This window comes from Procambarus clarkii, chromosome 9 (assembly GCF_040958095.1).
Source record: "Procambarus clarkii isolate CNS0578487 chromosome 9, FALCON_Pclarkii_2.0, whole genome shotgun sequence".
NCBI classification, from domain to species: Eukaryota; Metazoa; Arthropoda; class Malacostraca; order Decapoda; family Cambaridae; genus Procambarus; species Procambarus clarkii.
The window spans coordinates 13762412-13781047 of NC_091158.1; the positions used below are offsets into that span (position 1 = coordinate 13762412).

An 18636-nucleotide genomic window follows, 5' to 3' on the forward strand; every position below is an offset into this window, starting at 1 on the left:
CACTCAGTGTTGTGTTGTGATGCACTCAGCATTGTGTTGTGATGCACTTAGCATTGTTGTGATGCACTCAGAATTGTGTTGTGATGTTGATGTGTATAAATCCCGTAAGGACAAAAACTGCTGTGCTAAAGATCAAGTGGCTCGCAAAATTGACGTGATGTCCTGTTCTGTATTCGTGGGTTCTCGGGTACGTTACAGTACCTTTGGTACCTGGTTTAGTACATCAGTTTAGTGACATTGTGAATGTCTGAGAGGACGGGCTGCACTGTTACCATGTGGTGTACTGTACTCAAATGTTGTGTTGCAGTGCACTTTTATGTTGCATCACGCATTGCATCAATGCAGTGTTCATTAAAGTTAATGATATTGTTGCCTCTAACTCCAATAAATCTGGCAATTACTTGGCTTGAATATATGGATTAATTCAACAAAAAAAAGTACTTAAGGTAAAAGAATGCATATTTAGGGTACCATACTGTACAAATAATAAATTCAATCATCATACATTTTATCTCATAGTGGCAATTTTTTTTTTGTAAAAGTGAATGATTGTACATTAGAAACAAGCTTTGCTGTTAAATCAAGTCTTTTGGAAAAAAAAAATAAGTGGGAGAGGATTTATAACACTTAGAATGTGAGACTAAATTGACTGTTTTGCTCAATGTGAATAAATGAATAATACTTGAAACACACAGAGATCACACTAACGTGATGCATCAAATGAACAAATCTACAAGGGCCATTACGAGGATTCGAACCTGCGTCCGGGAGCATCCCAGACACTGCCTTAAATAGTGAATAATACTGCTTTCTTGTAGAGTAGGTACATCTGTTCCAGTGCATACAGTTCTGGAATGCAGTATGAAAAGATTGATTTTATATAGTCTTCCAGCTAGGTTAAATGTTCATATAATCGAGATAATTATTTTGTGAAAACTGAAGACTATTGCACTTAGCTTCATAGCTTCAGTGACACATTCAAATATAATACAAGACCATATCAAAATTGATTGAAATGAATAATAGAGTGTATCAAATAATTGCAGATTCTTGAACCAACTATATTTTATTCATATTGAAAAAATCTTTTTTTGATTATGACTGTTCTAGTTACCTAGGGTAGTGGGTAAAAGCAAATAAATTGTGTATACAAAAATATTTAATTCACCACACAACAAATGACAAATATATAAGTAAAATATATCGATCTGTAATACTGTACATTCTTTATATCAAAATTATACTAATTACCAATACTGTATATAGAGGTATATATTTGCACACAGATTTCTATGTCAGAATAAGATAAGTGGAAGCACTTATGAGGGCTAAGATAAAGGAGATGTGTGTGTGTGTGTCTGTATAAACAGTAAGATAAAGGTGGTGTGGTTATAAACAGTAAAATAAAGGAGATGCATGTAGTGTGCATATATAATCAAAAGTTAAGAAATCCCCAATGCAGTACTTTAGATGGCAAAGTAAAGCACAAATGTAGACTGTTCTGCAAAATGTTACACAACTTTTGCTCCACACTGGTCTCCTCACTTTTGTTCCACTCTAAAGGAGGCCTGGTTGAGGACCGGGCCACAGGGACGCTGAGCCCCGAAATCATCACAAGTTATAAAGGTAATCACACAAATTCCAAATTCAAATAAATATGTACTTGAAGTCTGATACAATATGACTTAAGTGAGATGTTATCACTATACAGTATTACCAAGCTATACAATTAAACTTGTAATAAAATCTAATATGGAAGCTCAGTAAGCGTGTAGGTTTGGCCGCGAGTGTGTCTTGCTCTCCTGGTCTCCAGCAGCACACACACCATTGGTCCGATGTGATGCCCTACAAGTGTTACTGCATCATATTCCTGAAAAAAATGAATTATAATTCAAGTACTTAACACAATACACATTTATCATTACCTTCTCTTTCTTCACTTACTGATATTTTTTTTTTAATTAAACGCATTAAGATATGATCAAAGTTCATATTACTGTAACTTCATTCAAGTTATGAACAAAATTTAACCTGTACTAACCTCTTGTAAACCACTAATGGCTGACAGCAGCTTTTCAATAGATCTCTGGTAAAGCTGTATAAATAATCATGTTGTTAGTACTTGAATCAATTAGTTTTCACAGCCTTAAAATTAAAAAATTATGATTCACATTAAACTATGAATAAGTAGGCACAATTTTTGAAGATCAATGATCAAGTGAATAATTAGATATGATAATGTTTCAGAGAATTTGCCTTTATATTAAACTTTGACCTAGTTAAATCAAAGACCACTTAATTACATACATTTAATTAAAACAAATTATAATACAGTATGTTTTACTCTTGTTTTAAACATAAATGTAACATATGTACAGCCACCAAACACATATTTCAGGAATATATTTGGAGATAAAGGTATGCAAGTACTATATAAGGGAAAACTGAAAATTATTATGTTTTGAGCTTGTGAAAAACTCCTATCTGAGCAAATTTATGCAGTCACTTCCAAAGGTAATAAGCCTCTGTGACTTGTTAGACTCATGGCACAGTCAGACAGGATATACCGTATATGGCATGGGACATCACGAGTGTAGCTCTCATCCTGCAACTACGTTTAAGTAGTTGCAGGATGAGAGTAATTAATCACTTAGGTAATTACTGATACTACAGGACCACATATGTGTAAACTAGATCATGCAGCATCCTTGTAGAACCATATGAAGGTGTTGGATGTCACAGTGGAATACAGCTACCCAGCAAAGGGAAATATATAATGTAATCAGAAGAGTCTGTTGTCAGTCCCAGAATGAATAGGTTCCAGTTACATAATGTGTCAATGATACTTCCCCAGTTACTAACACATTACATATCTTGGATGATGTGGTTAAAAGCAATTGCCCTGCTAATAATGAGAGTGCATGATGAAGCTCACATATTTTATTACCACCAAAAATACTCTCTTGCACTCTTGCAAGGTACACCAATGCGAGAACTTTATGCCGAGTTCCGCAATTCTTTCCTGTCAATAAGACTAAATGGAGGTTTTCACTGCTAGTTAGGGTATTGTGGGCTTCTTAGGTAGATATGTACCTATTTGCTGGAATCTATTTCCTCTGGGATTGAGAACAGACCTTTTTGAATAACTGTTATCCCCACTGGGTGGTTATCATCGTCTATGATTCACAACACGTTTACAGTGGAACCTTGATCAAATCTCCAGACAGGTGTTTCAATTTTTTTTCTTTTTTCGCATTATGGAATTTTTTTTTGTTAGGCAAATGATAACTCTTAATATGCCTTCAATCATGTTTTAATGATTTTCATAGATGGCCACAACATTACAAGAAATAATAAGGGGCCTTGGGAAAGCCACTGAGCATATTAAAAGCCAAATTCAATGGTTCATTCTTAATTTTGAGATTCCTTGGTTTTTGTTCAGTAATATGAGTCCTTTTTCCTTTGAAAATGGGATTTCAGGGCTATGGCATGGGAATTATGCTAGATGTAGTTAAATCTCTCTATGGACATGTTCTCCTGGTAGTTCTCCTTCATATGACTTGTTGAAATAAAAATTTTGCTCGGTGAAATCAGCCTACAGAGCGTGGGAAATATTAGGGTATGAATGTTAAACTTAATATGGCTCCACCATGTTTTTTTTTTTTGTAGATGGACTCGCCATTACAAGAAATAGTTGGAGCCCTGGAAAAAAATTACAGATATTTAAACCAAATTCTATGGTTTGCTTTTATGTAGAATTGGCAAGGTTTTCGTTCACTTAGGTATCGGCCTACTATCTTTTGAATATAAGTTTTGAAGCTGGGGATGAGAGAAATAAGCTAAATGTGGTTAATTATTTTTTTGCTGACATATTCATTTGGTAGTTGTCTATTATATTATAGGTTGAAATGAAAATTTTGCTAAGAGAAATTATCCTATGTAGCGTGGGAAATGTATCCTAGAGGCATCTCCGGTTGCAAAGAATACCTCACTGCAACAAATTTAGGTTGGACTCATATGGTTCGTTGAACTGAAGTTGTACCATGTATGGTCCTTCAAGGCTAACATGATTTAGTTTATATACATACACTATTGTAGCATTTATACACTATGTGCCCGGCCTGACCATAATATGGCACAGATGATCACTAAACCTTTGGAGCGACAATACCATACAGCTCAGAAACGGGTGTTATAAACATGCATGTTAGACAAATGGCAATCATTGTAGTAGAGAAAGATACAATGCTGTAACTGGAGAAACAATGCCTTACCTTCACTTTGACTTCTACAAGTTTAAGCTCTAATCCACAGTCAAGCCACACCTCAAGGCAATACCCTGTTCCAGGAATAGTAGATTTTTGTCCACAAGCTAAGCAGTCTACTGTACTGTTTAGCATCTCTTGTACATTATCACTTTTGCATTCACCACAAGTAGGCCAAGTGTATGCAGTTTCTTCATCAACTCTTAGTATTTTGCCTGGAAATAAAACATAAGATTTTTTCTCAGCACAGTATTATAAGCACAAGAGTACACAAGGTGTTTCTGAACATTGAGTCAGCAATGATATCTTTACAAGTTTTGAGTACATAAACAGAAATGATATGCAGTGAAACATTCTTCTAATTTAATATGTTTAGGTGATTTCATATCACCTAATATGTCTGTTCACCTAGCAGTAAATAAGTACCCAGGAATTTGTCAGCTTGTTGTGGGATTGCATCCTGGGGGATAAATAACTGGACCTTGGGGGAGACCTCGATATAAGCCTAACATGTATAGATACACTGGCTGCCTGTCCCCCAACACAATGAATTATTACTTTAAACAACTAGTAGTATGTTCTAAAAGGCTTAGATACTCAGGCAGTGCTTTAAGGACTAATAATGCTATATATATTTACTATTTTATTGCAAATAAACAGAAATCATGTTAATTACCACCGACCTGAGATGAGAGTGAGATCATGATGCTGTGTCTGAACAGATAACGGTAAAAGAATCTTGTGTAAAGCAGATAAGCTCATTTTCATACAAGTTTCTTGCTGCTGTACCAAGGTATACTCATCCACCATAACATTCCCTGTGAAACACATTACTTTTAGAACACAGATACTTTCAGTAAAGCATACCTCCTTCATTCAATCATTTGAATATTGCATCAGTTTAACAGTAAGTGAAACCTACTATGTACAGTATTTATTTTACCTGGCTTAGGAAGAGCAGGTAGAGGAGCATACACACTACCCAATATTTTAGTCCTTTATATTCCATCATTTCATTTTATTTTTCTTGCCATCCTTCCTAACATTTATTTTTCTGTTAGTTTCTTGACTGCTGCTTCTTGTTTGTCTGTTACAAGAATTGCATTTGCTGTTGGTACGTAGGGAATACAGCAAATACAATTCTAGTACAGTTGACCCAGTTTTACTAAAGTTTTACTAAGGAATATGCTCTCAATACTTTAGGTAAACAACTAATATTAATTTAAATGCAATTTTTTGTTAAGGTTCTTATGAATAATATAAGACCTACTTATATTAGGTACCTGGATTTTTCATTGAAATAAAATGCAAAACATTTATTCCCTCTTAAAAAATTAAGTGCATTAAGCATTGTTATCTACCATGTTAGGTAATGCTAATTTAATTGTTAAAACATTTAGGATACCTACATTCAGTATACTATTTTTCACATGGGAGAATTTAGTCTTAAATATTACATTTCTCTTTGAGTTGACAGACTCTTCCAAATGGTTACACTCTTGTATTTACACTTACCATTCCATATAACTACATCCCGCAGAAGAGCACTCTGCATCACAGTACCACTTTCTGGTATCCATGAAGGCAGTACCGTTCCACTTCCAACCATTATCTTTTTCACTAGAAACTTTTGTTTCTCAAAATCATTTTTACTGGCCTCTTTCTTACTATGGAACTCCCTTTTCTTGCTTTGATCCATGTTGTCTTGGGTTGTTATAGAATCACGAGTGTCTTCCGTTTTTATGACCTTGTTCACAACGTAGAGAAATGAATCAACTTTGTAAAGGATGTGGAGACTCAAGCAGCCGCGTTGCCCATCACAAAGTACCTGCAGAAGTTGGAAAGCTCTTAATGAGTAACAAAGAGCTTATTGTCTAATTGCCAGAATTAGAAAATAATAGTCACTTTGGGGGGATGGAGAAACTATATTATACCACTAGTTGGTACAAGTGTACATGAACAAATAATCATCAGTTTGGGTGGATATAAATAATAGTGGATATAAATGTATGTGGATATATGTATCCACATACACATTTATATATATCCACCCAAATATAAATGTATTTGGGTGGATATAAATGTATGTGGCAGCTATGGCCACATACGTGGCAGTAGCTGCCACGTATGGGCCAATAGGTCTTCTGCAGTTTCCTTGATTCTTATGTTCTTATTACTGTAGATAGTATACAAACAAAATTATACTTTAAATACATCTATATTTTTAAAGCAGTAATTAAATTTAAATCAAAACAAATCAGAAATGCATTAATAATTTTAGAAACCCTTAATTTTATAATGCCCAGGTCTGATTTAATATAAATTATCTATTTTCAACTTTTTGCCAGTAGGCCTCTTATCAGTGCCCCTTGACATCTCCCTCATTTTGCTTTTCACCCTAAGAAACCCTTATCAGTACCTCTTTTTTTTAAGATATTAATATTCCTCTTCATGCAAATTTCCACTTACCTTTTTATATTTGAAACTTCTGTAATCATTAACAGTTATTTTGGTGTCTATTGTTTAGATTTTTACGAAGAGGGTATTACATCTTATTTTTAGACAGTACAAATATCAAGACACCAACCTGCAGTGCTCCATCTAATGACCAATAAGGTAGCGAAACTGGAATAACTACTTCGTCTCCAGTGTGCAAAAGTTCAGTTAGCCCCAGACGGACATTAAAAACATAGCAGTATGTCTGAGATGGGCAGGAAGTCTGGTTCTGTAGCAGTGGGTACAAGAGTGGATCACTGCATATCTCAGTCTGGTAGGCTTTGTGTAGTGATGATATCAGAGAGAATAAGGCAGGATTTCTGAAAGTAATATGTCATAATCAAGTCCATGAACAGAGAGATTTTGTTAATACTTATTCCTAAATGGCATGTATTTATTTCAATCACATCACTCAATTGACAGGTTTTTTTTGGATGGGACTCTTTTTTTTACTTCTTTTCAATACAGTTTTAGATCACACTGCCATGAACTATCTATGGATAAAGTTATCTGTGGAAAATCCAAGACACATCTATGTGCATATGAAGATTTATCGTATTATAATTTATTAAAATTATAACACTCTCTCTACTTTATAAAATGTACTTTGTTTAATGTCATTATAAGTGTGTTAAAACTACACATCTATAAATGTGTTAAATTGTACTCTATATTGTGTTCAGTTTACATATTACTTTGTTATTATAACTGTACATTAATATTGAAACAGATGTGATTACAGTTACAATGCACCTTAAAGAATCATCAATTTATGTCTTCTTAGAACAAAATTGTAGTAGCAAAGATGTTCTTCATTTTACATTGTTAACCCAATATTGTATCATTATCTCTTGGTTACTACTTAACATACTTCAAGAATATCCTTACGTTCTTGTAAGGATATTCTGAAATATCCAGGAACCATGTATAACCCACAATAATGTTGTTTTCTAGTTACATTATATCCAACCAGGTGCCTACTGAAAAACAGGAGTTTAGCAGGCATGGCTAGCTGTCACTTTATCCTATTGTGGTTAAACCCAATGGTATTCATTAGTCACTCAATAAGTGTTCACATTTTGATCAAATCAAATCAACTTACTGAGTATTGGTAAGGCGCTGATGAATGGTGACTTGTGTTAATGTATGCGTGCAACCTTCTCCTCTTTCCAGTAATTCAGTCAGCTGACAGGCGAGGGGACGGTTGGGGATTTTAAATGAACAGAACACTCCAGCAGCATCTTGGCCCACTAATTCCCACTCTTTTATCATGTCTGATGCTTTCCTGTTATATAACAAAAAGGAAAATCAGTAATTGCATGTTAACTAATATAAAATAATTACAGTTGGTTTGTTCTCTGGGTTATTTGGCTTGAGTGGAAAATATGTTTTGAATGAGGAAAATGCAACAGAAGCCCAAGAAACCTGTGCGTTATGATGCGATGAATGCGAACAGTAATGGTAACAGGAACATCCGAGACTCCTCCACATTTTTCTATAGCTTCCAAAATTGTCCATGCAGGATGAGCTTCATTCTGCAGAGATTATTTCATATTTCAATAATTCAATTAGCAAGTATGTGGCAACATTGTGTTTCTCAAATTATTTGTTAATGCAATGTACAATGCTCCAAAATATTTGAACATTGCATTTATTGTCTTCCAATAAATGTCAAATAATTAAGGTGTGTTTTTGGTATGGAGAGTAACTAATAAATGTTTATACAATAAAAAGTTTATTATAGTTAGTATACAATGTTTATTATAGCATATACTAATGCTATAATAATGATATACTCCCCATCTTTAATTTAAAATATTTATCTACATATTTAAGTGTTAAGCCAACTTGTGGATCAAACATTTTACTCTCAAAAGAATATACTAACGATTACCTGTAAAGGAGTCTCCTCTGGTGTATCATTTATAATAGTGAATCCTGGGTGAACAGGTGATGATGTGGGAGTCCTGGTGACTTGGGGAACACATGGATGATGAGCAGCATGCTGATGAACATCACACATCGATGGCAACACAGTTTCATCTGCAAAGTTTTAAAGCACAACAAATATATTGTATATTGTATGTATAGAATGTGGCCAATGTAATTATTAAATGAAAATCACTATTTTATTAATGCCACATCATTTGGTAAATTATTCATCATTATGGGGTGTAAAGACATCATTCAAGAAGAAATAAGAGAGCAGCATCAGAAAAGAAGGTTAAATTTATTAAAAAAGAATCTGTTTGGCATATCTTGCACATTACATATTGCAGCATCATGTGGAACCAGCATTGTTAAATCTCGGCAATAAAACCAAAGCATCACCCAACTGCTTCATACAACTAGGCATCAAGTTCTTCTTGAGAGTTGTGTAAAACAACTTTAACTAAATTTTTTTTTTACATATTAAACAGATTCCCTCTAGCTTATTCCCTATCACTAACCATCTGTGCATCTTCTTTACCATCTTCTCCTCTTACCCTCAAATTCATTTCAATACTCTCTCTCTCTCTTTACCAATCTTCACTCATTCATTCTATGAACCTAACCAAACCATCTTAACCAACCAAACCTAACCAACCATCAGGTAGAAATTACCTTCTAAAAATTATATGTTAGATTAAGGATCTGCCCGAAACGCTATGTGTGCTAGTGGCTGTACAAGAATGTAAAACTTCAATCCTCTGTACTCTCATAAACCCAATGTACCTTCTTGTATATAAATAAATAAATAAATGTTAATACACTATCCTCAATCTTACAATGTTAATAAATTGCTTTTATCACAACACCTTTTCATGATATTTTCAATCCATACTCTATCCTCCTAAAAACTCAAATTGGGTAAGAATGATGCCTGTAAAAAAAAAATTATATATTATATAAATATACACACACACACAATACACTAATTCTACACCCTTTAGTAGTATTCTTACCTTGACCTGCATAACCTCATTCATATATACATTGAACAACCATGGTATGGTCCTATATTATTGTAGAGAAACAAATCTTTTTCTGCATTGTTGACAGCACTTTGTGTTCTCACAACCTCATACATTAATATCAGACCAGTCACTCATTACACCATTAACACTTACACACATGCTCTACTCCCCGAATAAAAGGTTTTCATATCACTTTCTATTATTCCAGTTACATAGTACATACTCATTACTTTCCACATATGATTCCACTTTCTTGGAAGCCTTCTCCACTAGTTGTCTCAGAATAGATATATAATCAGCACATATTTTGCTGCCATGGAAACAGCTTTGTTCATCACTGTTCTCATTTGGTACTAATCAGCCAACATTCTCTCTGTTAACAGACCTGTTGTGGTACAGCTAATAATTAATACCAACCTCTTGAACATAAGCAGGCCCAAGTTGTCAGAATTATCTTCTTCTTTAGTCTTGATTTGTTTGCAAATGATGTCAAGGTTTTGTTTGCACTACCAGTCTTTACATGATTTTCCAAGTTGCTGTCATCTTTCAAAACCTGCTCTGTAGTTCTAGTAAGGTCATTTTGATGCATGATAAAGTACGACGTAAATAGTGTGGGAATGCTGTAGGAAGGAAGATCTAGTTGATGCCTGCAACATAGGTGTCAGGTATTAGTAAGATGACCATAGAGATCTGCAGTGGCTCATGTCAAACCATTTATGTATGACAGAACAATAAACTGCTGTAACTTGCAACCCTGTATCGTTTCTAATTAATATATATTGAACAGGTGTAGCAAAGCTTAAAGAACACCACTAAAAATACTTATTTTTAACCAATGCTCAATGAAATCTAGGTGTACATACACACACACAGAGGAGAGACTACAGGAATTTAACCTCACTTTGCTGGAAGACAGAAGAGTTGCGGGGGGACATGATCACCACATTCAAGATTCTCAAGGGAATTGATAGCGTAGATAAAGACAGTCTATTTAACACAAGGGGCACATGCACTAGGGGACACAGGTGGAAACTGAGTGCCCAAATGAGCCACAGAGATATTAGAAAGAACTTTTTTAGTGTCAGAGTGGTTGACAAATGGAATGCATTAGGAAGTGATGTGGTGGAGGCTAACTCCATACACAGTTTCAAGTGTAGATATGATAGAGCCCAATAGGCTCAGGAACCTGTACACCTGTTGATTGACGATTGAGAGGCGGGACCAAAGAGCCAGAGCTCAACTCCAGCACAATTAGGTGAGTACACACACACACAAACTACCTATTCTGTTTCCTCCAAGAAAATAACTCATTGAAGAATGAGACCATATGCACTTCAAACGATGGTTTCTATCTTTTTATTTATATGTTGGAGACTAGGTCTGGTAGTGGAACTGGTTAGGTTATTCAGTGCAATATTTTCTCAAAATACTGAGCAGCTTTTTATATCCAAGTCCTCCAATTCTGCTGGATACACAGAGATCAGTGGATTGAAGGAACAGTGCCTAATCATTCAGCCCTGACCAGGATTCAGAGCTAGGTCTTGGCATTTGCTAAGCAAGTATAGCAATGTTTTCACCACATGGTTTCTCCAGTTTCTATTTTTGTCCACAATCACACTGAATTACATTAGGTTAAGTAATCATCTACACATTCTCAAACTTATCAATAACTTCCTAACATTACTGTTTTTACCTTTTTCATGTATTAATTCTTTATCCTATCCAATTTCTTTAACAAAACAAATTTGAATGCTCAATGTATATTGAGGAGGGCATGGTTTACAAGGTAAACCAGAGGTTATATCGAGGAGGACAAATTCCCGTAAGTGCTTGTAAATGACTGCTGCTTTACAAAAGGTAGCAAGATCAACAAAGTAATCATCAGCAAAATTTCTATGTTATGTCAGGATACTGACTGTTAGTTGATATATTCTTTGGAAAAAAAAAGTTTACATGCACCACTCTTTTTGAGTTAATGAAATGCAACATTATTAGTATGCAGTGAGTTCATTTTTATTTAATTACAGGATAAGCACATGCATTGTTTATAATACTGTATATTATTCTAAATATGATGTAAGTAATACTTACCATGGGGAGAAAATTTTGGCCACATCATTTACATGCAGGGTGATGCTAACTTTCTGCTCTTGCAAAGCAAAAAACACAAGATATTTTTCTTTGTATCCACACGTTTCCTTTTCATTTTCCTGTTTTATATTAGTTTCCATGTCAGGGCTTCGGAGGATTAATTCGCATACAGCTGCATTGCTCGGCAACCGTCCCCCAACTTTCACAATCCTAACCTCTAAATATCTTTTTGGCATCTGCAAGTGGTGTTGTATACTCGCTAACCCTGAAGCAGCAGGAGATGATACAGGACTTTCTATGAGAGCATTTTGCAAATTCTTAATTGCTGGTGATAGCAAACTTTTACTAGAACTATCCATCAAAATTTCCTTCTTCACAGTAACTCCTGCATAGGAAGTGTGAAACACAGATTTTGCCTGTCTAGTCTGAAATTTATCCTTTAAGATTTCAGTATATTGGCAATGTGCATTAGTGAGAGAGACCTGGTGGGCCCACATATGAACACTTGACTGCCACGACAGTATCAGTCGACGTAGTCTCTCACCGTGGCCATCTCTGAAGAAAAAAGTACAGGGGTATATATTCCATCAAACAATATTATAGGCAAGAGTGATGATAATACATAGTACATACATAATTTTGTATGTAAGGAAATTAATCATTCTAACAAAGTCAACAATAGAGCCTTGGGGAAGAGTAGAGAGCTACTGGGTTTCGAGCAGTTCCACGTGTAATGGTTTACAGAGCTACCACTTCTATAACAAAGTTTTATTAAATTGATTCGATCCAAAGTAGGCTGTTTCCTTTTAATATTTACCAACTTTTGACATTAGTATTTTTATTTTATGGTATCAACCTGTGAAATAGGAATACATTCATAATTAACTGTTATGCTATAGTCCCAATTTATGAATGTGAATACAGTACTGTATTCTCATTAGATATTGAAGACTAACAAAAAAAATTAGACATACTTTTTTGCTCTCTTTTTGGCTGATTCCATCCCACCTTCTGTCGCTCCTCCACGTGATGGCTTTTCTGGTGTATGTTGTTGGAGGGTTCTGATCCAATGTGAACCAGTTACAAGTTTCTCGTCCTGTGCCATGGTTGCCGGGGCAGATGAAGGAGCTGACTCGACAGAGATGGCGGCATCATAACTCGCCTTGAAATAATCATTCCCATATTAATATGTTTTGCATGCTTATTATGTAAATTATAGATGTGTGTGTGTGTGTCCATGTCGAATAGACAAATTGTTAAAAACATTTATTTAACAAACAAGTTTGTTAACTTTCATTGCATATACAGTACTTAGTCTAATGTTTTTAAATTTAGAATGTTTGGTACAGTAGTATTGCTTAAAATAAGTGACGTCTCTTACCCTAGTATAATACAATATTAATTTTTATTAAGTTTAATAAGTTTACAGTATTACTATGTTTTCACCTCATTTCATAAAAATAATCAAATTAACAGTACAGTTGTAAATTTTACTTTAAAGACATTAAATATTCATAAATGTACATTTCCCTTACTTTAACTGTACTGTATTTCAAGTTATCAGCAAGTCATTTCAATTAAATCTTCAACTTGTGCAACACAGAATGTATATTATCTCAGTGTTGATAAGGTTTACAGCTCTGTTGTTTAGAACTGTAATAGTTTAGGCCCGGACAAAATGGCATGTATAATATCTTGTTCAACTTACACAAATATAAAGTACATCTTTTATGCTATTCCCGTAGTTGTTGTTAATAATAACTACCAGGCAAGAAGAGTTAACTCAGCCCAAGGTCTTGACTAGACAGTGACCAGCTCTGTTTATTTCATTACCCCACACGAACCTTTACATAGTGGAGTGGTTTGCAAGATAGTAGGCAGGGCACCGAGAGAGATTGCCCCACTCTATAGTCACTAATAGGCAAGGTGAATGTGGCCTTTGGAGTCATTCTTCTGATCAAAGGACTATGAGTCAGACTAAATGTGCTTCATTCCCTAGATATGTACTCACCTAGTTGTGCTTGTCGGGGTTGAGCTATGGCTCTTTGGTCCCACCTCTCAACTGTCAATCAACTGATGTACAGATTCAATCAATTAGTGTACAGATTGTACAAATGGTGTACAATCAACTGTTGTACATTAAAAATTTAATGGAAAAATTTAAATACTTACATAAGATTTCTACTATATAGCTTATGTTTTTTTTTTGCTATGGTTAGAAACAATAATGCATAGATAAAATTAGTATTACCTGAGTAGGTTTAAATAGGTCAGAAAGGAAGACAAAGAATAGGAAAATATTCAAATTTGAAGTTATAAAAGTAGGGAAAGTTTTAACAGCTCACAAGCTAATGTTGAAGTGTGTAGCCTAGAAAAAAAAAAATCCATCAGTGTGGGTACCTCTTTCACTTCCTCACAGTTGATGTTTACATAGGTGAGAAAGTTAATTAACCCGCTACTAATTCAATGGTTAAAATGTAAGTTTATTTAGTGTCAATGACATACAGTATTATTCTTACCAGAGAAGATTTGTCAGAATTGTCCGAAACTTGCTTCCACGGTGAAGCAATACTGTCAATTCCAACATCTGACTGACTATCGGCAACTTCACTCCTTAAAATACTGTTTTGTGAACTGCTTTGTTCAATGTCAACATCATCACCACAAGTGTCTTCTTCATCCTGGAGGAGAGATTCTTTAAGAGCTGAGAATCTAGAAGCTTTCTGATTTTGAGAGTTATTTCTTAAATGCCAATCTCTCTCTTCATCATTACCAATTTTTAAGCAATGGTATGTTACTTCTTTATCAATATACATTCTTTTCTTCATTAAACAAGAATCAGTGTTGATTTTTTGAGGTTCGGTATACACACAAGATGCTTGTTTTGGTATATGATCTAATTTTATATTATCCTTATTTTCTTCATTACTTTTAGGTTTTTTATGTTCCAACCAAGAAAATGCATGACTCAGGTTTCTTCTCTTGATTTTAGACTGTACAGGATCCTCATTTTTATTGATCTCTGCAGCAGGTGTATGGACTTCATTTCCAGTCTGGTTTCTGCATAATTCTGGAATTACATTATCACCTTTTGTTTCTTTTGGAGCAAAATCAAAGATTTTTTTTTTAACTAAATGTCGCTTGCTTAATACCATTCTTCGTTTTACTATATTTTGTGATCTGAGAACAGGAGAACATTGCTCTGTGATAATATTGCTATTATCGTTAATAGATGTTCTCAGAATGTGTCCTTTTGCTGTACTACGCTGGGAACCTATAATAGGGGATATCAAGTTTGTATCACTGCATAGTGTGTTGTCATCCTTTGCCTTCTCAGGAGTCTTAAGTGAAGCAGTGTGGAAATTTGTGTCACTATTAAAATCTCTGTTATACTGATGGCTATCAGATATGCTCAAAGATATACTATCTGAATTCTTATTCTGGTTTGTAAGGCTTGGAAACTTATTTACATTTGCTATATGAGATCTTTTTAATATTGGGGAGTCAGATGGCAATCTGGGATCTGATGATTTTGCATGATATAACTCATTAGCTTCTGACTTTTCCTTCAGTGAGTTACCTTTAGTTGGCTCAGCCCTCCACTCCAATTTATTTGGAAAAGCTGACGATTGTGGTTTCTTTTTTGACAAGTGAATGGCTCGTATTCCTGGAACTGAAGTAATTTTACTGGTTTCATGTCTGTCCTGGTCATTTTCTTCATCACTGCTTGACCATTCAATTGCAGAGTACTGACTTGATGATACTTCAGGAGACAGGGGCAAAAATTCCCCAAGGCAGGCTTGTCTTGTATTCCATCCCTGAAATTGTAAATAAACTGGATTGAAACAAAAACATTCAGCAATTTACCTGTGAAAATAAATACCATCTATACAGTATATACTCAAATTGGCACTTTAAATCAAGTGCTGTAGAAAGTATTAAAAAATGTTTACCCACATAAATCAGTTGGTCAGTATGTAAACATTATATGCCTAAAGCACAACAGCAATACTTTACAAATTTACCAAACTATAAGTTCAAGTATAACACTGGTAACACCCAACATGCAAATCTGAAAATAAAAGAAGTGAAGTTTCGGTCCAGCATGGACCATTATTAAGTCATGATTACATGACTTGAATAGTGAATATCTTCATGTCTCCATGCATAGTTCATAGTTATTTTGATAATGAAGGTGAGTAAGATTTTTTATAAAATTATTAAATATTTAAGAGAAGTTTAATCCCAAAATTAGAAGCAGTTTAAGTAAACTTATAAGTCGGTGGAGAAGTGTGAATTGAATCTGCATAGTATATGTGGTAGGTGAGCCCAGCAGCTTTCAACTACTATAGGCAGGATCTTGACATAAATGATTTAGTTGATAATTATCAAATACAGTATTGTATATCCTGAAAAATTAACAATACAATTCAACTGCATACCTCCCAAGCAGCATCTTGTTTACTCTTTCTCCTGAGGTTCATAGACATAGCTGGAGCACAACCAATTGTGCCTCATTGATGTGGAATTGGTTTTCTTATTCTGTAATATTGTAAGATGCATTAAATACTTTTTAAAATACAATTACTGTATAAACAAGTTACATTTACACGTTACACATAACTAGAAGTGAATAAATTTAGTGAATTTAGTTTAAATTTAGTGAATTTACAAAGAAAAAAGTTAGACGGTACAGCATATGTCATATATGTATGCTGTACCTTCAGAGTTCTTAAGGGGAAATTCGCTCAGTTTACGAATATTCGGCTCACAAGCCGTTTCTGGGAACGGATTAAATTCATAAGCTGAGGTACCACTGTACTTGGTTATTAAAAACAGGGGAAATATTATGTGCCATATTTTAGGTTTTAAAATCAATATACAAGTGGTAACTTGTATATAGATTTTAAAACCTAACCCAACCCATAAGATAAAAAAATGTGTGACATTGATAGTGTGTGCACAGAATAATTACAAAATACAAAATATGGAGCATATAAAATGTGTACAATATGATCATACATACTCTTCCCAAACAAGTACTATAGTCACGGTGTACTAAACTCCCTGATTGATCACTGCAGCCCTTGCTACACTTAGCAAAAGCCTTATTACTGGGTAAGTTAATTTTATAAGGTACCGCAGTTCAACATTTTCAGTAATGTTCAGAACTTGCCATTTTGCAACCCTACATGTTGTCACCAGTTGACACTACTGTATACTGTTTTCTGGTCAACTCTTTAATAAAATTCTGCAGCGTTTCTGCAGCGCAGCGTTTCTGCCCGAAACGCTGCGCGTGCTAGTGGCTTTACAAGACTGTAATTACCATAATTGTATCCTCACATTCCTTATGTACATTCTTGTATATGCATAAATAAATAAATAAATAAAAATAAATCAAATTTAGACGGATATTAGGTGCAAATTGAAGTAGATTGCCTAGTCTATCACGTTACCTAGCTGATACACACACCTTCCAATGGAGTGTAGTCGAAGAACTGTTTAAAGTTCGCCCCAGCTGTAATAATAATGATATAATTGTAATTTATATTTATAATCTATGACATTTACTTCTCTTTAAACCTAACCTAAAGAAAATAACTCATAAAATTGTTCTGGTAGTAATAGGGTTCATTCTCGACTCACAAACGGGAGTTCTGGGTTAGAATCCCGGGCAGGACAGAAATGATTGGATGCGTTTCCTATCACCTCATGGTCCTATTCACCTAGCTGTAAATAGGTATCCAGTAGTTAGCTTGTTGAGGGGCTATGGTCGAACCCTTGTTATAATCTTATTTGAAACATGGAGTCAGCCTCCACCACATCAGATTCAGATTCAGATTCAGATTCAGATGTTTATTCAGGTAAGGTATATACATACAAGTGATGTTACATTAATGGATTGATATATAGATAGAGCTAGTACATACAATGCCTAAAGCCACTATTACGCAATGCGTTTCGGGCAAGAAAAAACATTAATATCTAGAACTTAATACTAATTGAGCATAAAGAATAAAAGATGTTGAGAACAAATACAAATAAAGATAAAAAAAAAAGGGGGAACATGACTGAAAAAGCAGCACAAATACAATAGGTTGACAAACAGTGTTGATTAAAAAAAAGAAAATAACAGACATGGGTTGACAATAGAGGAGTGAGGTAGATTACAGGGAATTTATTAGGTAGTGTTTAGTTTTTATCTTAAACTGGTTGAGAGAGGTACAGTCTTTAACATGGTTGGGAAGGTCATTCCACATTCTGGGCCCCTTGATTTGCAGAGCATTTCTAGTTTGATTAAGACGTACTCTAGGAATATCAAAACTGTATTTATTTCTGGTGTGGTGCTCATGGGTTCTGTTACAACCTTCTATGAAGCTTTTAAGATCAGGATTGGCATTATAGTTTAGCGTTTTATATGTGTATAATACACATGAGAGAATGTGCAGTGACTTAATATCTAACATATTAAGAGATTTGAGTAGGGGTACCGAGTGATGTCCGAGCGATGTACCGAGTGTACCGAGTGATGTGATACCGACATCACTGTCTAATGCATTCCATCTGTTAACTACTCTGACACTGAATAAACTCTTTCTAATGTGTGTGTATATTGGCTGCCTGTCCCCTGACACAATGAATTAAATTATTATATAAATTAATACGTAAATAAATACATAAGTAAATAAGTTTGAGTACCGCTCGTACAGTGGCGGCCTGAGGTCCCACCCTCAATAACACCGGGTCATATAGCTGATAATATCAATATTTTTATCTGCTTTTTACTCATTAAAATGCTAATGATATAGTTAGTATACTTTAACACA

At 34.6% G+C, this 18636-nt stretch overlaps 1 protein-coding gene across 2 annotated transcripts; it reads right to left on the bottom strand.

Moving 5' to 3' along the window:
* Positions 1 to 1141: 1141 nt before the first annotated feature.
* LOC123766216 (DNA repair-scaffolding protein) lies at positions 1142 to 18585 on the bottom strand. Of its 2 annotated transcripts, none has more exons than XM_045755213.2 (15): positions 18509 to 18585; positions 16252 to 16351; positions 14329 to 15627; positions 12784 to 12971; positions 11810 to 12364; positions 10136 to 10365; positions 8656 to 8804; positions 8187 to 8296; positions 7864 to 8046; positions 6853 to 7081; positions 5781 to 6093; positions 4949 to 5083; positions 4275 to 4480; positions 2042 to 2095; positions 1142 to 1870 (listed from the first exon to the last, which is right to left on the bottom strand). In XM_045755213.2, exons 2-15 carry the CDS (start codon positions 16297 to 16299, stop codon positions 1748 to 1750), a joined length of 3822 nt encoding a protein of 1273 aa, XP_045611169.2. In that variant the 5' UTR covers positions 16300 to 16351; positions 18509 to 18585; the 3' UTR covers positions 1142 to 1747. The 2 variants fall into 2 exon arrangements, with proteins under 2 accessions (XP_045611169.2, XP_069177258.1); XM_069321157.1 differs by lacking the exon at positions 18509 to 18585 and adding an exon at positions 18301 to 18342.
* Positions 18586 to 18636: the final 51 nt, after the last annotated feature.

Coding starts and splice junctions, on each gene's coding strand:
- LOC123766216 (XM_045755213.2), bottom strand. CDS start 16,299: ATGTCTATGAACCTCAGGAGAAAGAGTAAACAAGATGCTGCTTGGGAG. Junction 7,082..7,863: donor CAGCGCCTTACCAATACTCA/GTAAGTTGATTT, acceptor TATTACTTTCAG/AAATCCTGCCTTATTCTCTC. Junction 1,871..2,041: donor CCATTAGTGGTTTACAAGAG/GTTAGTACAGGT, acceptor CATTTTTTTCAG/GAATATGATGCAGTAACACT.